The sequence below is a fragment of the Oryctolagus cuniculus genome, chromosome 10 (genome assembly GCF_051225735.1).
Source record: "Oryctolagus cuniculus isolate XC-2025 breed Fujian yellow rabbit chromosome 10, ASM5122573v1, whole genome shotgun sequence".
In the NCBI taxonomy this organism is placed as follows: Eukaryota; Metazoa; Chordata; class Mammalia; order Lagomorpha; family Leporidae; genus Oryctolagus; species Oryctolagus cuniculus.
In genome coordinates this window covers 99453318-99469871 of record NC_142876.1, presented here as the reverse complement: position 1 = coordinate 99469871, position 16554 = coordinate 99453318, and the positions used below count along the sequence as shown (strand labels likewise).

The 16554-nt window shown below is 42.4% G+C and overlaps 1 protein-coding gene across 7 annotated transcripts in view; it reads right to left on the bottom strand.

The window, feature by feature from the left end:
* The window catches only part of DCAF1 (DDB1 and CUL4 associated factor 1), an 87551-nt gene that overhangs the window by 36112 nt on the left and 34885 nt on the right, over positions 1-16554 (bottom strand). For all 7 annotated transcript variants that reach the window (XM_089306176.1, XM_089306178.1, XM_089306173.1 and 4 more), the window contains 5 exons: positions 10886-11023; positions 6813-7325; positions 6409-6510; positions 3727-3885; positions 4-183 (listed from right to left, as the gene is read on the bottom strand). In XM_089306176.1, coding sequence (XP_089162302.1) covers positions 4-183; positions 3727-3885; positions 6409-6510; positions 6813-7325; positions 10886-11023 — 1092 coding nt within the window. The remainder of the gene's footprint in view (positions 1-3; positions 184-3726; positions 3886-6408; positions 6511-6812; positions 7326-10885; positions 11024-16554) is intronic.

The window sequence follows — 16554 nt, the reverse complement described above, 5'->3', positions numbered from 1 at the left end:
CACCAAGTTCACCAGCCGACGAAGACCATCATAGCGGTCAAAGAGCTCCAAGACAGCTCGAAATGAGAAACAAATTGAGAAAAACATGGTAGCATGGCAGCATCCTGAGGCATGAGAACACTCCATTAACCACAGGGTATAGTTTACCACATCAGATAGAACGTTGTGTGGATGCATGCAAACCTGCAAAACAGTGAAATAAAATAATTTTTTAAAAATTTTGGACAAAGGAGCCTTAGGAAAAGAACAAAAACTCTGCAGACTAAAAGGATCATACCTAGTCAAGTCATTCTTGAAGTTTAAGTTATAATTTTAGAACATAATCCATTCCAAATCTGAAAACTAAATAAATTCAAACTGTACTTACTGAGCTGTCAACAGGTATTTCAATCATTTAATGCTCTTGGTGATTGTGTCACATAGGTACTGGATTCCCATTTAACATGAGAGACGTCCCTCAAGGTCATGAAAGTGGCTGGGTCTACTGATACAAAGTCTGCAAGTTTAGTATTAACTCTTTCACTCGCACACTCTGTGCGTTAGCGAATGAGCTGTAAAGCACTCCCCAGGTTTGCCTAATACTTTTTTCTGTATCTTAGCCATAATTAATTTTTTATGTACGAGTACACATACAGATTTCCTATTTTCAGAAGGCTACCTATCACTGTATAATGCTAAACTCAAGAAAAGAAAAAAGTTAAAATAAAAATTGGGTATCTTACTAATAAAGTGTAGCTCAAGAAGAAACTGCCAGGGCAAGCACTGTGAACACCAGGTTAAGCCACCCCTGAGAATGCCTGCATCACACATCAAAATGCTTGATTCCAGTCCTAACTACTACACTTCCTCCAATCTGGCTTACTGCTAACGCACCTGGGAAGCACTGGGAAGCACTGGGAAGCACTGGGAAGCACTGGGAAGGCTCAAGTACTTGAGTTCCTGACACCCACAAGATAGAGTCTGATGGAGCTCCTGGCTCCTGGCTTCAGTGTGACCCAGCACTAGCTATTGAGAACATTTAGGGAATTAACTAGCTGATAGGAAATGCAAACTATCTTTCTCTCTCTGCATCATTCTGCCTTTCAAATAAATAAAGCTTAAAAAAAAAAAAAAAAAAAGGGAGAAACTACCAGCTTCACTCTTCACCAGAAAAATATCAGGAAAATGTTCCAGGCACAGAAATGAAAACAGTTCCCTAGTGATGTGCAAGGGACCATCATTTTTCAAATGTATAATCCACTTACATTTTTTAAAAAACTCACTACATGGGGCCGGCGCTGTGACACAGCAGATTAAAGCCCCAATCTGCAGTGCCAGCATCCCATATGGGTGCCAGTTCAAGTACCAGCTACTCCACTTCCAATCCAGCTCCCTGCTAGTGTGCCTGGGAAGCTCCTGGCTCCTGGCTTCAAATGGGCTCAGCTCTGACTGCTGCAGACATTTGGGAAGTGAACCAGCAGATGGATCTCTCTCTCTCTCTCTCTCTCTCTCTACCTCTACCCCTACCCCTCTGTAACTCTTTCAAATAAATAAAATAAATCTTAAAAAAAAAAAAATCACTACATATAAAAAGGGTCTTAACTGGAAAAACAGAAGAACCAAATGCAGAATCACTTCAACCCTGAGAACAGTTCGGAAGATTTAATTATATCCGTCACAAACTGTTAATACATACCAGGCAGTCTATTGCTTTTACAATAGATTGACTCAAAGATATAAAATATTAACTCCACTGAATGACATCTGAAAAGTAGCTGTAGACTAATCTTAATGCCTGAGAACTGCCAAAAACTAAAGTCCTTAGACTCCAATTCATCCTGTATTTTTCCATAGAATCAGAAAAAAAAAAAAAAAAAAAAAAAAAAAAAAAAAAAAACACTAGATCATTGTCTACATAAAATTTTTGTATTTGGAATGCTTTGTGAAAATCATTCATGTACCTTGCTTCTTTCATTAGAACTTACTTCTTCAACTATACTTTTCTTCTTATCCAAAAGTTGTTCTGTGAATGCACTTGTTTTTTAGTTTGAGAGACAAAGAACTCTCATTCCATTGGTTCACTCCTAAATGTCCACAACAGCGGGGGTCGGAAAAGGGGCTGGCCAGGACCAGTGCCAGGAGCCAGGACACAGGGGATTCAATCCAGGTCTCTCATGTGGGTGGCAGAAACTCAATTACTTAAGCCATCACCTGCTGCCTCCCAGGTTCTACACTAGCAGGAAGCTGGACTAGGGAGCCAAGACTCCAAACTCAGGCAGTCTAGTGTGGAATAAAGGTATTCTAACCTGCAACTTATCAGCTAAGCCAAACATTCATTCCATAAATGTGTTCTTTTCTTTTAAATTTAAAAGGCAGAGGCCTGCGCCGTGCCTCACTTGATTACTCCTCCGCCTGCGGCGCCGACATCCCATATGGATGCCGGGTTCTAGTCCCAGTTGCTCCTCTTCCAGTCCAGCTCTCTGCTGTGGCCCGGAAGGACAGCGGAGGATGGCCCAAGTGCTTGGGTCCCTGCATCCACAGGGGAGACTAGGAGGAAGCACCCTGCTCCTGGCTTCGGATCGGCGCAGCACCAGCCGTAGTGACCATTAAGGGAGTGAACCAATGGAAGGAAGACCTTTCTCTCTCTCTGTTTATAACTCTGTCTCTCCCTCTCTCTCTAACTCTGCCTGGCAAAAAAATTTAAAAAAAAAAAGTGTTAAATTTAAAGGGCAGAGAGACAGAAACAAAGAAACAGATGGAGAGAGATCTTCCATCTGCTAATTCACTTCCCAAAAAGACTACAAGAGCCAAGAATGAGCCAGGCTGAAACCAGCGCCCAGAGCACAATTCAGGTCTGTTAAATAGGTGGCCAGGTCCCAAGTACTGCAGCCAAAATCTGCTGCCTCCAGAGGTGTGCATTAGCAGGAAGCTGCACTGAAAGCAGAACTGGGGTGGAACTTTGGTCCAGGGAATCAGGCTGCCACCTACAACACCAATATCTCCCATATAAACGCTGATTTGAGTCCCAGCTATCATGCTTACAATGCAGCTCCCTGCTAATGAGCCTGGGAAAGCAGCAGAGATGGTGCAAGTGCTTGGCCCTTGCCACCCACATGGGAGACCTGAATGAAGCTTCTGGATCCTGGCTTCTGCCTGGCTCAGCCCTAGCCATTGTGGCCTTTTGGGAAGTGAACCAGCAGATGGAAAATCTCTCTATAACCCTGACTATGAATGAAAGCAGAGCATCCAAGACTCAAACCAGTCACTCCAATATGCAATACAGGTATCCCAAGTGGTGACTTATCCAAGGTACCAAACGGCTTTGTGAATGTACTTCTTTTAAAGAGACTATTCTTGGGCCGGTGCTGTGGTATAGCAGGTAAAGCCACCACCTGCAGTGCTGGCACTCCATATGGGCACCGGGTTCTAGTTCCGGCTGCTCCACTTCCAATCCAGCTCTCTGCTGTGGCCTGGGAAAGCAGCAGAAGGTGGCCCAAGTCCTTGGGCCCCTGCATCCAGATGGGAAACCCAGAATAAGCTCCTGGCTCCAGATTCGCACAGCTCCAGCTGTTGCAGCCACCTGGGGAGTGAACCAGCATATGGAAGATCTATTTATCTCTCTCTCTCTGCCTCAGCCTAACTCTGTGTTTCAAATAAATAAATACATCTTTAAAAAAAAAAAAAAGGGGGAGAGAGACTATTTTCCACCCAGTCTCATTCCCATACATCCAGCTGGACTGGACTTACTCTTTCCATGGCGTCCTGGTTGTAAGACAGGTAATACAAGCACATGGATACACCAGTTGCAGCCATAGACGGTCGAGGAATTTCCAGCAATTTCTGTACTCCACCATGAGCAACAAATTCTGTGGCAAATTTGTTATGGAGCAGGAGAGATGCTAAGTGCTGAACAATAAGGACACAAGTTACCATCAAACAATCCAGAAAAAAAAAAAAAAAACTTACCTCTTGACACAATATTAAGCTGCTAAATGCAAGAGTTCTCTAAGTAGACAACTACCTCCTTACAAAAGAACAAAGCCAATATTGGTTAGACAAAAAGCATCTAACAATTAAGATTCCAACAGTTTCAAAGAAGGTAAAAAACCAAGAAATGAAAAATACTGCTGTGATTTTATTAGTACTTAGCTTCCCCAAATGAACTGCTGCTAACCCTCTCTATTATAATCAGCTCTATGTTCTAGCTTTGGGTCAGTTAATGAAACCTCAAAATTTGCCTTCTTTTAAATTGATTCTCAATATATTTCCAAAGAACAATCTTGAACAAATTTTTCAAAAGTAGTAAACTTTAAAAACTAATCAATGCATTTTAAATATATCCTTAAAAGTTTTCTATGTTTTGCTAACTTCCCATTTAATTCCCACTAGTTTCTTTGGGTGGACCTAATCTCCTGCACCACTTTAATGTATAACACAAAATGACTCTGAACCCAGGCCAATGAGGACAGGCCCCCAGGAGAGCTAGAGCCATTCTTCCTGTGTCCCATGCCAAGGTGTCTTCCAGGGACAAACAACAAAGATTTGCAATCACATGGTTTGATAGCCATACAGATCTCTCCAAGTTCAATGGCAAAAACAGCAGGTAAATACCCTCTTTAGAATTTCTCTCTAAACCCAGACTCTGGCTGATCCTCATACACAATTCATGTCCCTTCCCTCGTATTTTTTGGTCTAACACAGCCTTTTACTCTTTGACCTAGTCCTTCCCCAAGAAGCAGCTAAACCAATTATGCCTGACCACCTTCAAATTTAAGATTTCTGGGGTATCAAAGACATATTTCCTCATTTCTACTGCATTTCAATAAATTCTAAAACTGTACTGTTCAGTGCAATAGTCAACACATGTGACTAATTTCACTAACAGTAATTAAAATTAAATAAAAAGTTCAAATGCACTAGCTACATTTCAGGTACTTCAAAGTCACATATGGCTTAGAAGCTACTGTACTGTGGTCAGCACTGTGGCATAGGTTAAACCTCTGCCTGCAGTGTCCACATCTCCTCTAGGCACCAGTTTGAATCCCAGCTCCTCCACTTCCAATCCAGCTTTCTGCTGATACACTTTGAAGGCAGTGGAGGATGGCCTGAGTGCTTGGGCCCCTGCACCTACATGGGAGACTTGAAAGAAACTCTTGGCTCCCAGGTTTGGCCTGGCCCAACCCTGGCTGTTGCAGCCATTTGGGGAGTGAACCAGCAGATAGAAATAGCTCTCTTTCTCTCTCACACTCTACTTTTCAAATAAAGAAACCTTAAAAGATCCAGTGAGAGCATTTTCTCTCCTATGAAGTCTTCTCTGCAAACTATCATGTCTCAGGAAAAGAAGACAACTCCCTTCTTTTATCCTAACACTGGTAACACTGAAAAGAAATTACAGGCTGACATGTCTGCCTTAACCAAACCAGAAAGGTTTGTAAAGATTTCCTTGCTCACTTGCTACCTCCCTCCTTCCCTCTTTCCCTTCCTTCCTTCCCTCTTTCCCTTCCTTCCTTCCCTCTTTCCCTTCCTTCCTTCCTTCCCTCTTTCCTTCCTTCTTCCTTTCCTCCCTCCTCCCATCCCCCCTCCCTCCCTCCTTCCTTCCTTCCTTCCTCAGCCTCTTTGCATCTCTAAAATTTGAACACAGTACTTGGCCCATAAAAGGCACTCAACAACGTTTACCAAGTTAGGAGCAGGCACTGAGACACAATGGGTGAAGCTACCACTTGCAACACTGGCATCCCAAATCAATACTTTGTAAGGAAGCATGTATTGTAAATGATACTGTCAACGTATGTTATAAATGACACCATTATTTTCTCTTGGACTGTTGTTCGTGTTATATATCTTAAGGAGTACTATTAATGACTCACATTTCAATAGTGCCTTGTTCAATAGCTACCTGTTGGACAGAACTGTCTGAGAGTCACAATATTATTTATCAGCTTAATTCTCTCAATTCTCTCTTGATGAGCTAGATTTAGCTGTCTTCCCACATTTAGCCCCTTTGCAACCTACGAAATCATTTGCCCTTCCTGAGTTTGGATGTCCCTATTTCTTTATTAATTTCCTGGTTTATATTGTTTTCTCTGGATACTCTAACATTGTACAATACACATATAGTTAAAAATTTAGAAAAAGTGTTGTATGCTCTATGTATATGTAATTTTCCATTTCTATTCAGCAATAATGGAGGCCACTCCTAGGTCTAGACTTCCTTTGTACCTCAACATTCAACCCTCTAGGCTTGACCCCTAAATTCCCATGCAGACACTCAGTAAGCTTCATCACTTCTATCTAATCTGTTCTATTCTGACACATCTAGCAACAGAAATGCCCTCAGCAATAAAAACCAGGGATGCTATATCCCAAAACACGTTAAAGTGTTTCTCTGTCAATAAAATATTCAATGAATGAAAATTTTAAGAACTTTACCTTGAGGGCCTCAAACGTAAGCAGGACATCATTAGTCTGTTTCAGGTCAATATAGAACATCATCAATTCTCGTGATCCAAGTTGCATGAATATGGGAAGTAACTGAAATGAAAACCAAAACCAAGCCTCAAATTTTGACTTGATTTTTACTTATTTCCTATTCCCTTATGACAAAGGAGGATTAAAAAAATGAAACATCTCACCCCTTCTCCCCTTCTACCTTATGAAGAACAACATATAAACCCATTCTGGTCAAACAGATCTTAGCAGAAGTGATCTGCATGATACTTTACCAGTTTGAAGCAAAGACTTTTCTGTGTAGAGTAAGAACATATTAATGTATAAAATTTACTAGATATAAAGTAGTCCTGAAGTGAGAACAGCACTCTTCCCAATTAGCTTACCTCCTGATACTCTCCTAGAGGGGTCAAATACTGAAGAATGAGGCGCTGCTCAATAGCAGGAGTCATAGGATAAAGGGTGTAATTGGTCCCAATCACCCAGGGGGACATTTCTGACCAGCTGCTATTAGACAGCTCAACAAACACGCGATCTGGATCCGAAGAGGAGAACCCCAACTTCTGCTTGGCTTTCCTAAAGTTCTCTCTATCACCCTGTTTTGCTGACTTGTTTTTCTTCAGTCCTCCTTCCTCAGGTTTGGTTACTGAATTCACTCTACTACTGGTCTTGTGGCTTGAATCAAGATGAAAGGAGATCTCCACGTCTCCAGAAGCTTCCTCTTGTTCTCCATCCACTGCATCTCCCGTCATGTCACCATAGTCCATATCCACAGCTTCCTCATCCAGAGGCAGAAGGGGCTCAGAAGAGAGCTTCCGTGGGCTGGGACGTTTGCTTTCTAGCCGCGAAGCCACTTCCTGAAGCTGTAGCTCCCTCAACCTTCGAAGCACTATAGCCACCTATCAGCAGATACAGAATAAAAGGAGTTATTTCTCACGAATCTTCACATAAGTGACTCAATAATAATTCTTATTTCCACTTAAGGAGAAGTGGATACTCATGCATTAGTCCAGTGTCTAGTATTAGATTTGATAAATATACTGACTTGGGTTCTATAATTTGGTGAAATAAACAGCAGCCTCAAAGTTCTGCTCCCATAAAATCTTACAGAAAATCTAAACTAGGGCCAGCGCCATGGTTCACTTGGTTAATCCTCTGCCTGCAGTGCCGACATCCCATATGGGCACTGGGTTCTAGTCCCGTTTGCTCCTCTTCTAGTCCAGCTCTCTGCTGTGGCCCGGGAGGGCAGTGGAGGATGGCCCAAGTGCTTGGGTCCCTGCACCCACATGGGAGACCAGGAAGAGGCTCCAGGCTCCTGGCTCCTGGCTTCAGACTGGCGCAGCGCCGGCGGTAGCGGCCATTTGGGGGAGTGAACCAATGGAAGGAAGACCTTTCTCTCTGTCTCTCTCTGTCTATAACTCTACGTTTCAAAAAAAAAAAAAAAACCACAAAAAAAAAAAACTAAACCCGAAGATGTATATGCAAAACACATCATCCACAAATCCACCTATCTCAAATGATCTCTTTGGGTCAAGTAGGGCTGGACCATCACATCTGAGGAGGCAGAAACTAGATACAGTCATGCTTTTTAAAAAGTTTCTTTGAAAACCGAACATGAGGGTTTCTCAAACTTTTAGCTACTGTACGTTGTATTCTGTTTAACATTGTCATCTAAAATGTACATAATTACAAAATCTATTTTTCAGGTTCACTTTTTTTCTCTCTTAAGTAATTACTTTTTGGGTCAACCCTAAAAGCTGGTATCATGCTTAGTTTTAAAAAAGAGAGGTGGCCGGCGCCGCGGCTTACTAGGCTAATCCTCCGCCTTGCGGCGCTGGCACACAGGGTTCTAGTCCCGGTCGGGGCGCCGGATTCTGTCCCGGTTGCCCCTCCTCCAGGCCAGCTCTCTGCTGTGGCCAGGGAAGTGCAGTGGAGGATGGCCCAAGTCCCTGGGCCCTGCACCCCATGGGAGACCAGGATAAGTACCTGGCTCCTGCCATCGGATCAGCGCGGTGTGCCTGCCGCAGCGGCCATTGGAGGGTGAACCAACGGCAAAAGGAAGACCTTTGTCACTCTCTCTCACTGTCCACTCTGCCTGTCAAAAAAAAAAAAAAAAGAGAGAGAGAGAGAGAGAGGTATGTCTTCAATTTTTGAACTAGTTTAAGAACAAATTAGAGGGGCTGGCATTGTGGCAAAGCAGGTTAAAGCCCTGGCCTGAAGCGTCGGCATCCCATATGGGCGCCGGTTCTAGTCCTGGCTGTTCCTCTTCTGATCCAGCTCTCTGCTATGCCTGGGAAAGCAGTAGAAGATGGCCCAAGTCCTGCGTGGGAGACCCAGAGGAGGCTCCTGGCTCCTGACTTCAGGTCAGCGCAGCTCCGGCCGTTGCAGCCATCTGGGGAGTGAACCAGCGGATGAAGACCTCTCTCTCTGTCTCTACCTCTCTCTGTAACTCTTTCAAATAAATTTTTTAAAAAATCTTAAAAAAAATTAGAATGGAAAATGAACAGAAAGGCAAGCAGATGGTTATGTAGTCAAGTTTAGTAAAATGCTCACAATCAATTTAGCTGGTATATAAACAACTGTTCACTGCAAAATTAAACTTCGCTGTGAGAGTATTTCAAACATTTGTAAGGTAAGTTTAGGGACCAGTGCCATGGTGTAGTGGGTGAGCTGCCACCTGCAGTGGCTGACATCCCATATGAGCACCGGCTGAAGTCCCGGCTGCTCCACTTCTGATCCAGCTCTTTGCTTCCTGGGAAAGCAGTACAAGACAGCCCAAGTGCTTGGGCCCCTGCACTCATGTGGGAGATCTGGAAGAAGCTCCTGGCTCCTGGTTTTGGATCGGCACAGCTCCGGCCACTGCAGCCATCTGGGAAGTAAACCAGCAGATGGAAGACCTCTTTCTCTGTCCCTGCCTGTTTGTAACTCTGCCTTTCAAATATATAAATAAATCCTTAAAAAGAGCTAAGTTTATTTGCAAAATATTTTGAAATCATATATACATGGAGTCTTCAAAAAGTTCATGGAAAACATCTATTATATAAAAACTATGCATGGGTTTAAGTTTTTTGTTTGTTTGGTTTGGTTTTTGTTTTTAGATTTTACTTATTTGAAAGGCAGAGTTATAGAAAGAGGTAGAGCCAGAGAGAGAGGTCTTCCATTCCACTGGTTCACTCCCCAAATGATCACAACAGCCAGAGCTGAGCTGATCCGAAAAGCCAGGAGCCAGGAGCCTCCTCCAGGTCTCCCACACACGTGAAGGGGCCCAAGACTTGGGCCACCTTCTAACGCTTTCCCAGGTCATAGCAGAGAGCTGGATCAGAAGAGTATCAGCCGGGACTTGAACCAGAGCCCATATGGGATGCCGGCGCCACAGACTGGGGCTTTAACCCACTGTGCCACAGCGCCAGGCCCTAAGTTTTTTTTTTTTAAATGAGAAAAAGTTCTCTCTTTTTGAAAATATTTATTCAAGAGCACCTCCTAACAGTCCAGAAGAATATGTCCTCAGTGGCTGATCAGCCTCTGGGGTCCATCTGACAGAGATAAAGAGTGGAGCACTCCCATTCATTGGTTCACTTCCCGAAAGTCCACAATGGCTGGGACTGGGCCAGGGTTGAAGCCAGGAACTCAATAAAGCTCTCCCACATGGATGGCAGAAACTTAATTACTTGAACCATTACCAGTGTCTCCCAAGGTTTATGTTAGCAGTAAGCTAGAGTCAGGAGCCAGAGCAATGCATCAAACCCAGGTACTCCAATATGGAATGCTGGATTCTTAACTGCTAGGCTCCACACCAACTGTCTTTTAATTCCACTTTCCAGGAATTTTTAAGTGCTCTTGTTTATCAAAAAATTTCATAGCACAAATGCTGAAGAGGATAATATTCTTCATTTTATATAAAATGTCATGATCCTTCAGCCAACATTATGGAGCAACAGGTAAAGCCGCCACCTGCAATGCAACCACCCCATATTGGAGCACCTATTTTGAGCCCCAGCTGCTCTACTTACAATCCAGATTCCTGCTAATGTGCCTGGAAAGGCAGTCAAAGATGGCACAAGAACGTAGGTCCCTGGCCCCGATGTGGGAGACCCAGATGGAGTTCCTGGATCCTGGCTTCAGCTCTGCCCAGACCTGGCAGTTGCAGCCATTTGAGGAGTGGAAAGGTATCTATCTTTGTCTGTCTGTCTCTCTCTCTTCCCCCTTACCCCTGCCTTTCAAATAAATAAGTAAATCTTAAAAATTAAAAAATTCTTGAAAAGATAAAAAAATAGCTATTTTCATGTTTTAGAAGTAAAACAAACTCTTATAGCAAATATTCTTGAAATACAGAAGCTATAAGTTATATTCGAGTACAAGGTAGTAAAACAGAATCTACAACTTCAGATTCAAGTAGCAAGAAAGAACTCATGCATACACTCTCATATTATAGAAAAATTCGTTCTAAGGTGGTCCTTACCAATTGTGAATTTTCATCCCTGTAGTTGGCAGCAATGTCTTGATTTTCCATAGCACCTCCTAACAGTCCAGTAGAATATGTCCTCAATGGCTGATCAGCCTCTCGGGCCCATTTGAAAAGATTCTCAACAATTCCTTCCTATAGTAAAGGAAATTAATAGTACAATTCTGAAAAAGCTCATTTTCATAATTAAAGACATAAACAAAAATTTCAATCTTGCGGGAAAAAAATGTTAATAATTTTAATGCTGTTCCTAAGAGTAAAAAATGCCGTTAAGAGTCAACAGTACGTGACTTATTTAAATAAAATATCTGCATCTGTGCAACAGAATTCAAGTTAGTCAATAAAACGCAAGTTAACAATCAACTATTCCCCAGAATATTTTAGACATTAACTCCCAAAAGGTTCCATGATGAATGAGGGAGCAACTAAAAGTATCCTTTAAGTTTACAATACAATACATAAGTAACATACTTATGCTGAGAAGTCCTCCATCAAAGAAATATTCAACTGCATATATCCCAAACTTTTTCATTAGCTCTTATTATAAAATACAATAAAACAAACATGCACGGTCCACAGAGAATGAAAATAAACTATGTCGACCACCCAGCTTAAGGAATACAAACCTCCCACGTGCCTCTCCCTATACCACACTTTTTCCTTCTCCCAAGGAGTTAATTACTACTAAATTCTAACAATTTTGTTAAATTCTTAAAGTTTTATATACTTTTAACTGTGTAAATTGTGGCATTATATGTATTTTTTCTCCAACTTGTTTCTTTTTACTTGTTTTATTTGAGAAACAGACAAAGAGAAACTGAGCTCCCACAACTTACTGATAGACACTGTGAATGCCAACAAAGGCCAGGGTGGCTAAAGCCAGGAGTCCAGAAACTCAATAAAGGTCTTCCACGTTGGTGGCAGGAACTCAATTACTTGAACCATCATCACTGCCCCCAGGGTCAACATTAGCAGGAAGCTGGACTCAAGAGCCACAGCTGAGAATCAAACTCAGGGATGTGGGATACAACCACCTTAACCATTACGCCAAATGCCAATTCCTGCAACTTACTCATTCTATTCAATAGTATGTTTCTTGGATTCATCTGTATTGCTGCATATAGCACATTAAAACAGTACTCACAAAGGCTGCAGATATTAATTTACTTAATCCTATATGATTATCAACTTTTTATCACTGAGTATTTTTGTAGATGAGGAAAACTAGTCACAGTGAGGTTAAGTAACTAAAGTCATCAAGCTTATTAAGTGGCAGAGCTAGGATATGACCCCAGAAAGTATACCTCCAGATGCTAATTACCTCCACAATTTGCTGCTGCTTTTTGTTGGCTTGACCAACAATATCAGAAACTATTCTTATGCATGCCAAGTCCCTAGCATTGACACATAAGAACTGCTTAACTCACAAGGTATGCACACGTTCAACTTTATAAACTTTCCAAAGTCATCACAACAATTCAAATTCCTACCAAGTGAATAAAAGCTTTTTTTCCTACATCTTTGCCAACACTTGACCACTATCAGACTTTTTCTTTCTGGCAAACTAATGGGCATAAAAACAGTATTTCATTTTGACTTCCTTGTTCATTAGCGAGGTTCGGCATTTTTTCACGTATTTGTAGCTCCCTCAGGTCTTTGCTTTTCTGAAATACTCTTGCATTTGCCAGTGTGTTTCATTAAACACAAGTTCTTTATTTTTACATAATCATACTTAATATTTACTTTTCTATCTTCAGTTACTCCAGAGGTTGATAATCATTTTCCTACATATCATCAGGAATTTCAACCATTTAAAAAAATAATAGTCTGGGGGGTAGGCATGTGGCACAGCAGTTAAGTTACCACTTGGGACCCTGCATCCCCCTTCACAGTGCCTGGCTGAAGTCTCAGCTATTCTGCTTCCTAGCCAGCTTCCTAATGCACACCCTTGGAGGCAGACGATGGCTCAAGCACTTGTGTTCTAGTCACTCGTGGGGGAAACCTGAATTGAGTTTCAGCTCCTGGCTTCAGTGTGACCCAGCCCTTCTGTTACAAGCATTTGAAGAGAGAACCAGGGGATGGAAGACCTGTGTCTGTCTCTCTTTCAAGTGAAAACACAAAAATGAATAAAGTTGCTCCCACTTTTAAAAAATTAAAACTCTAAAGATCACATTTTGAGAAACTCTGTTGTAAAAAATTTACTGATATGGAATATATTAGCCACCTATTTCAAGTGTCTTTTATTGTTTCCTTTTTCAGGAATTTTAAAAAGTTAACTATCCTTTTTCACCTACATATTACCTAAATTTATAAATTTTTTATTTATTTTCAACTTACTTAAACAGTAGAGAGACAGACATAGATCTTCTATCTGCTACTTCACTCCACAAATGCCTGCAACAGCCAGGGCTGAGCTAGGTCCAAGCCATGAGCCTGGAACTCAATGCAGATCTCCCACAATGGGTGGCAAAGATCAAAGTATTTGAGCCACTACCTGCAAACTCCCAGATGGCACATTATTTCTAGGAAACTAGAGAGGAAACAAAGGAGCTGGGAATTCAATCAGGCATGCCAGTAAGGAGTGTAGGTGTTCCAAGCAGTATCTTAACCGCTGCACCAAACACCTAGTCCTATCTATCTATGGTTTTTGTTCTACTTTTTGCACTCCAGAATTATTTTTTTGATCAATGTATTTAGATTTACCAAAATAATCTGAAGACACTGTCTGCTATCTTCTGGCTTCTACTTCTACCACCACAGTAAAGGCTGCTATTTGATTATCTGCAGCAATCCTTTTTTTTTTTTTTTTTTTTTTTTTTTGACAAGTTACAGACAGTGAGAGGGAGAGACAGTGAGAAAGGTCTTCCTTCCGTTGGTTCACCCCCTAAATGGCCACTACGGCCGGCAACTGTGTCGATCTAGAGCCAGGAGCCAGGAGCCAGGCACCTCCTCCTAGTCTCCCACGCGGGTGCAGGGACCAAGCACTTGGGCCATCCTCCACTGCCCTCCCAGGCCACAGCAGAGAGCTGGAATGAAAGAGGAGCAACCGGGACTAGAATCCGGCGCCCATATGGGATTCCGGCAACCCAGGCAGAGGATTAGCCAAGTGAGCCACGGCGCCGGCCCTATCTGCAGCAATCTTTTTACTCTGATTGCTCTGAATTTTTTTGGTATTTCTCATCATGCTTCCTCTTTCTGAATGGTCATTTCTTTCATTAATTTGTAAAATCCTAGCCTTATCTCTAAGATCACCTTGCTCATCTCTTGTATTTTCTCTTCCTGAAACTACTTTTAGAAACACTATGAATTTCTAATTCTAGCCCATGTCTCAACTTCGTTCTTATTTTTAATCTTATTTCTAGAAAACCATTATTGATTATCCCATCAGATCCTCCAGTCCATTATATCTTCAGCTGTGTCTAAATATTATTGTAAACATTTTTTTTAATTCAGTAACTGTAATTTTCATATCTAGCAGTTCCCTGGTTCATTTCCCAAATGGCTATTTTTCTTTTCAGAGTGTCTTGGATCTGACTCCTTATTTTATATCCAATAGTATTTTGTTTTGTTTTTTTGTTTGTTTGTTTTTTACAGGCAGAGTGGACAGTGAAAGAGAGAGAGACAGGAGACAGAGAGAAAGGTCTTCCTTTGCCGTTGGTTCACCCTCCAGTGGCCGCCACGCTGCAGCCAGCACACCGCGCCCATCCGAAGCCAGGAGCCAGATGCTTCTCCTGGTCTCCCATGGGGTGCAGGGCCCAAGGACTTGGGCCATCCTCCACTGCACTCCCGGGCCATAGCAGAGAGCTGGGCTGGAAGAGGGGCAACTGGGACAGAATCCGGCGTCCCGACCAGGACTAGAACCTGGTGTGCTGGCGCCGCTAGGTGGAGGATTAGCCTATTGAGGCGCAGCGCCGGCCTCCAATAATTTTTAAACTATTTTTAAGTAAAAAAAAAAAAAAAAATTCAGTGAGATTAAATACCTTCACAGTGTTATATAACCATTACAGTATCTATTTTTCAGAACTTCTTCATTATCGCCTACAGAAACTCTGTACACTCCCCTACTTTCAATAAAGGATAGGACAACTGGAGGACTTAAGTAACACACAAACCAATCACACCATGGATGTCCCAGTTTTTTGAGGAGTCAGGATTTCAGTTCCAACTCCTCAAAGTTTTTTTTGTTGTTTTTTTTCCTATATTCAATGTTACTATTTAGATTTTACAGTTTTTCATTTTTAGCACCTAGGGACTTACTTTTCTAAGAGTTTAATATTATAGTTATCCAAGAATTTATGTTTGTACAAGGTTTTATTTTATTTATTTTTTTTTTTTTTTTGGTGACAGGCAGAGTTAGACAGTGAGAGATACAGAGAGAAAGGTCTTCCTTTGCTGTTCGTTCATCCCCCAAATGGCCGCTATGGCAGGCATGCTGCGCTGATCTGAAGCCAGGAGCCAGGTGCTTCCTCCTGGTCTCCCATGCGGGTGCAAGACACAAGGACTTAGGCCATTCTCCACTGCCTTCCTGGGCTACAGCAGAGAGCTACAATGGAAGAGGAGCAACCAGGACAGAATCCGGCGCCCCAACCGGGACTAGAACCCGGGGTGCCAGCACCGCAGGCAGAGGATTGGCCTAGTGAGCCTCGGCGCCGGCCAAAAGAGAAGAATTCTTAAACTGCTCTGGTTAGTTATCTTGACAGACCTAGGTCTCCTTCTTTCCTAAAACCATTTCTTATTTTCTGTCTGCTTCCTACCACATGGGACGCTATGAGTATTCAAGGAAATGATAGAAGTGAAACGCTTGGTTCAGGGCTGGCACTCAGTAAACAGTCATCAACTTAACTGACACCAAAGACATTCTAAGGGGATTTTAACTCTCCAGAGAATAAATTCAAGGAAATTCTGACTTGAGAATTACACTTTGAGATTTCGTTCTATCCTCCCATCCCCAATAATTTAAGACCTCAAAAAGAAAAATGTTAAGGAAACACTCTTAAAGAGTAAGTCTCTAAACATACTGACTTGACGGGATTATCAGTGTACATAAGAAGCCCATTACACAGACATTAAAGTGAGATGTTTAGGATAATGAAGAAACTACACAGCCAATTTTAAATAAAAATAAAATGTAAAGCTTATTTAACTATTTCTAAAAGGAAAAGCAATTTTGGAGCCGGTGCTGTGGCACAGCGAGTAGAGTCCCAGCCTGTGGCACTGACATCCCATACGGGCACCAGTTTGAGTCCCGGCTGCTCCTCTTCTGATCCAGCTCCCTACCGATGTGCCTGGAATAGCACTGGAGGACAGCCCAAGTGCTTGGGCCCCTGCACCCTCATGGGAGACCTGGAAGAAGTTCCTAACTCCTGGCTTGAGATCGTCCCAGCTCTGGTCGTCGCAGTCATTTGGGGAGTGAACCAACAGATTGAAGACCAATGGATGGATCTCTATATTTCTCTTGCTCTCTAACTTTGCCTTTCAAATAATTAAATAAATCTTTAAAAAAAAAAAAAAAAAGCTTTGGCTGGCACTGCGGCTCACTTGGCTACTCCTCTGCCTGTAGCGCCGGTACCCCAGGTTCTAGTCCCGGTCGGGGCACCAGATTCTTTCCCGGTTGCCCCTCTTCCAGTCCAGCTCTCTGCTATGGCTCGGGAAGGCAGTGGAGGATG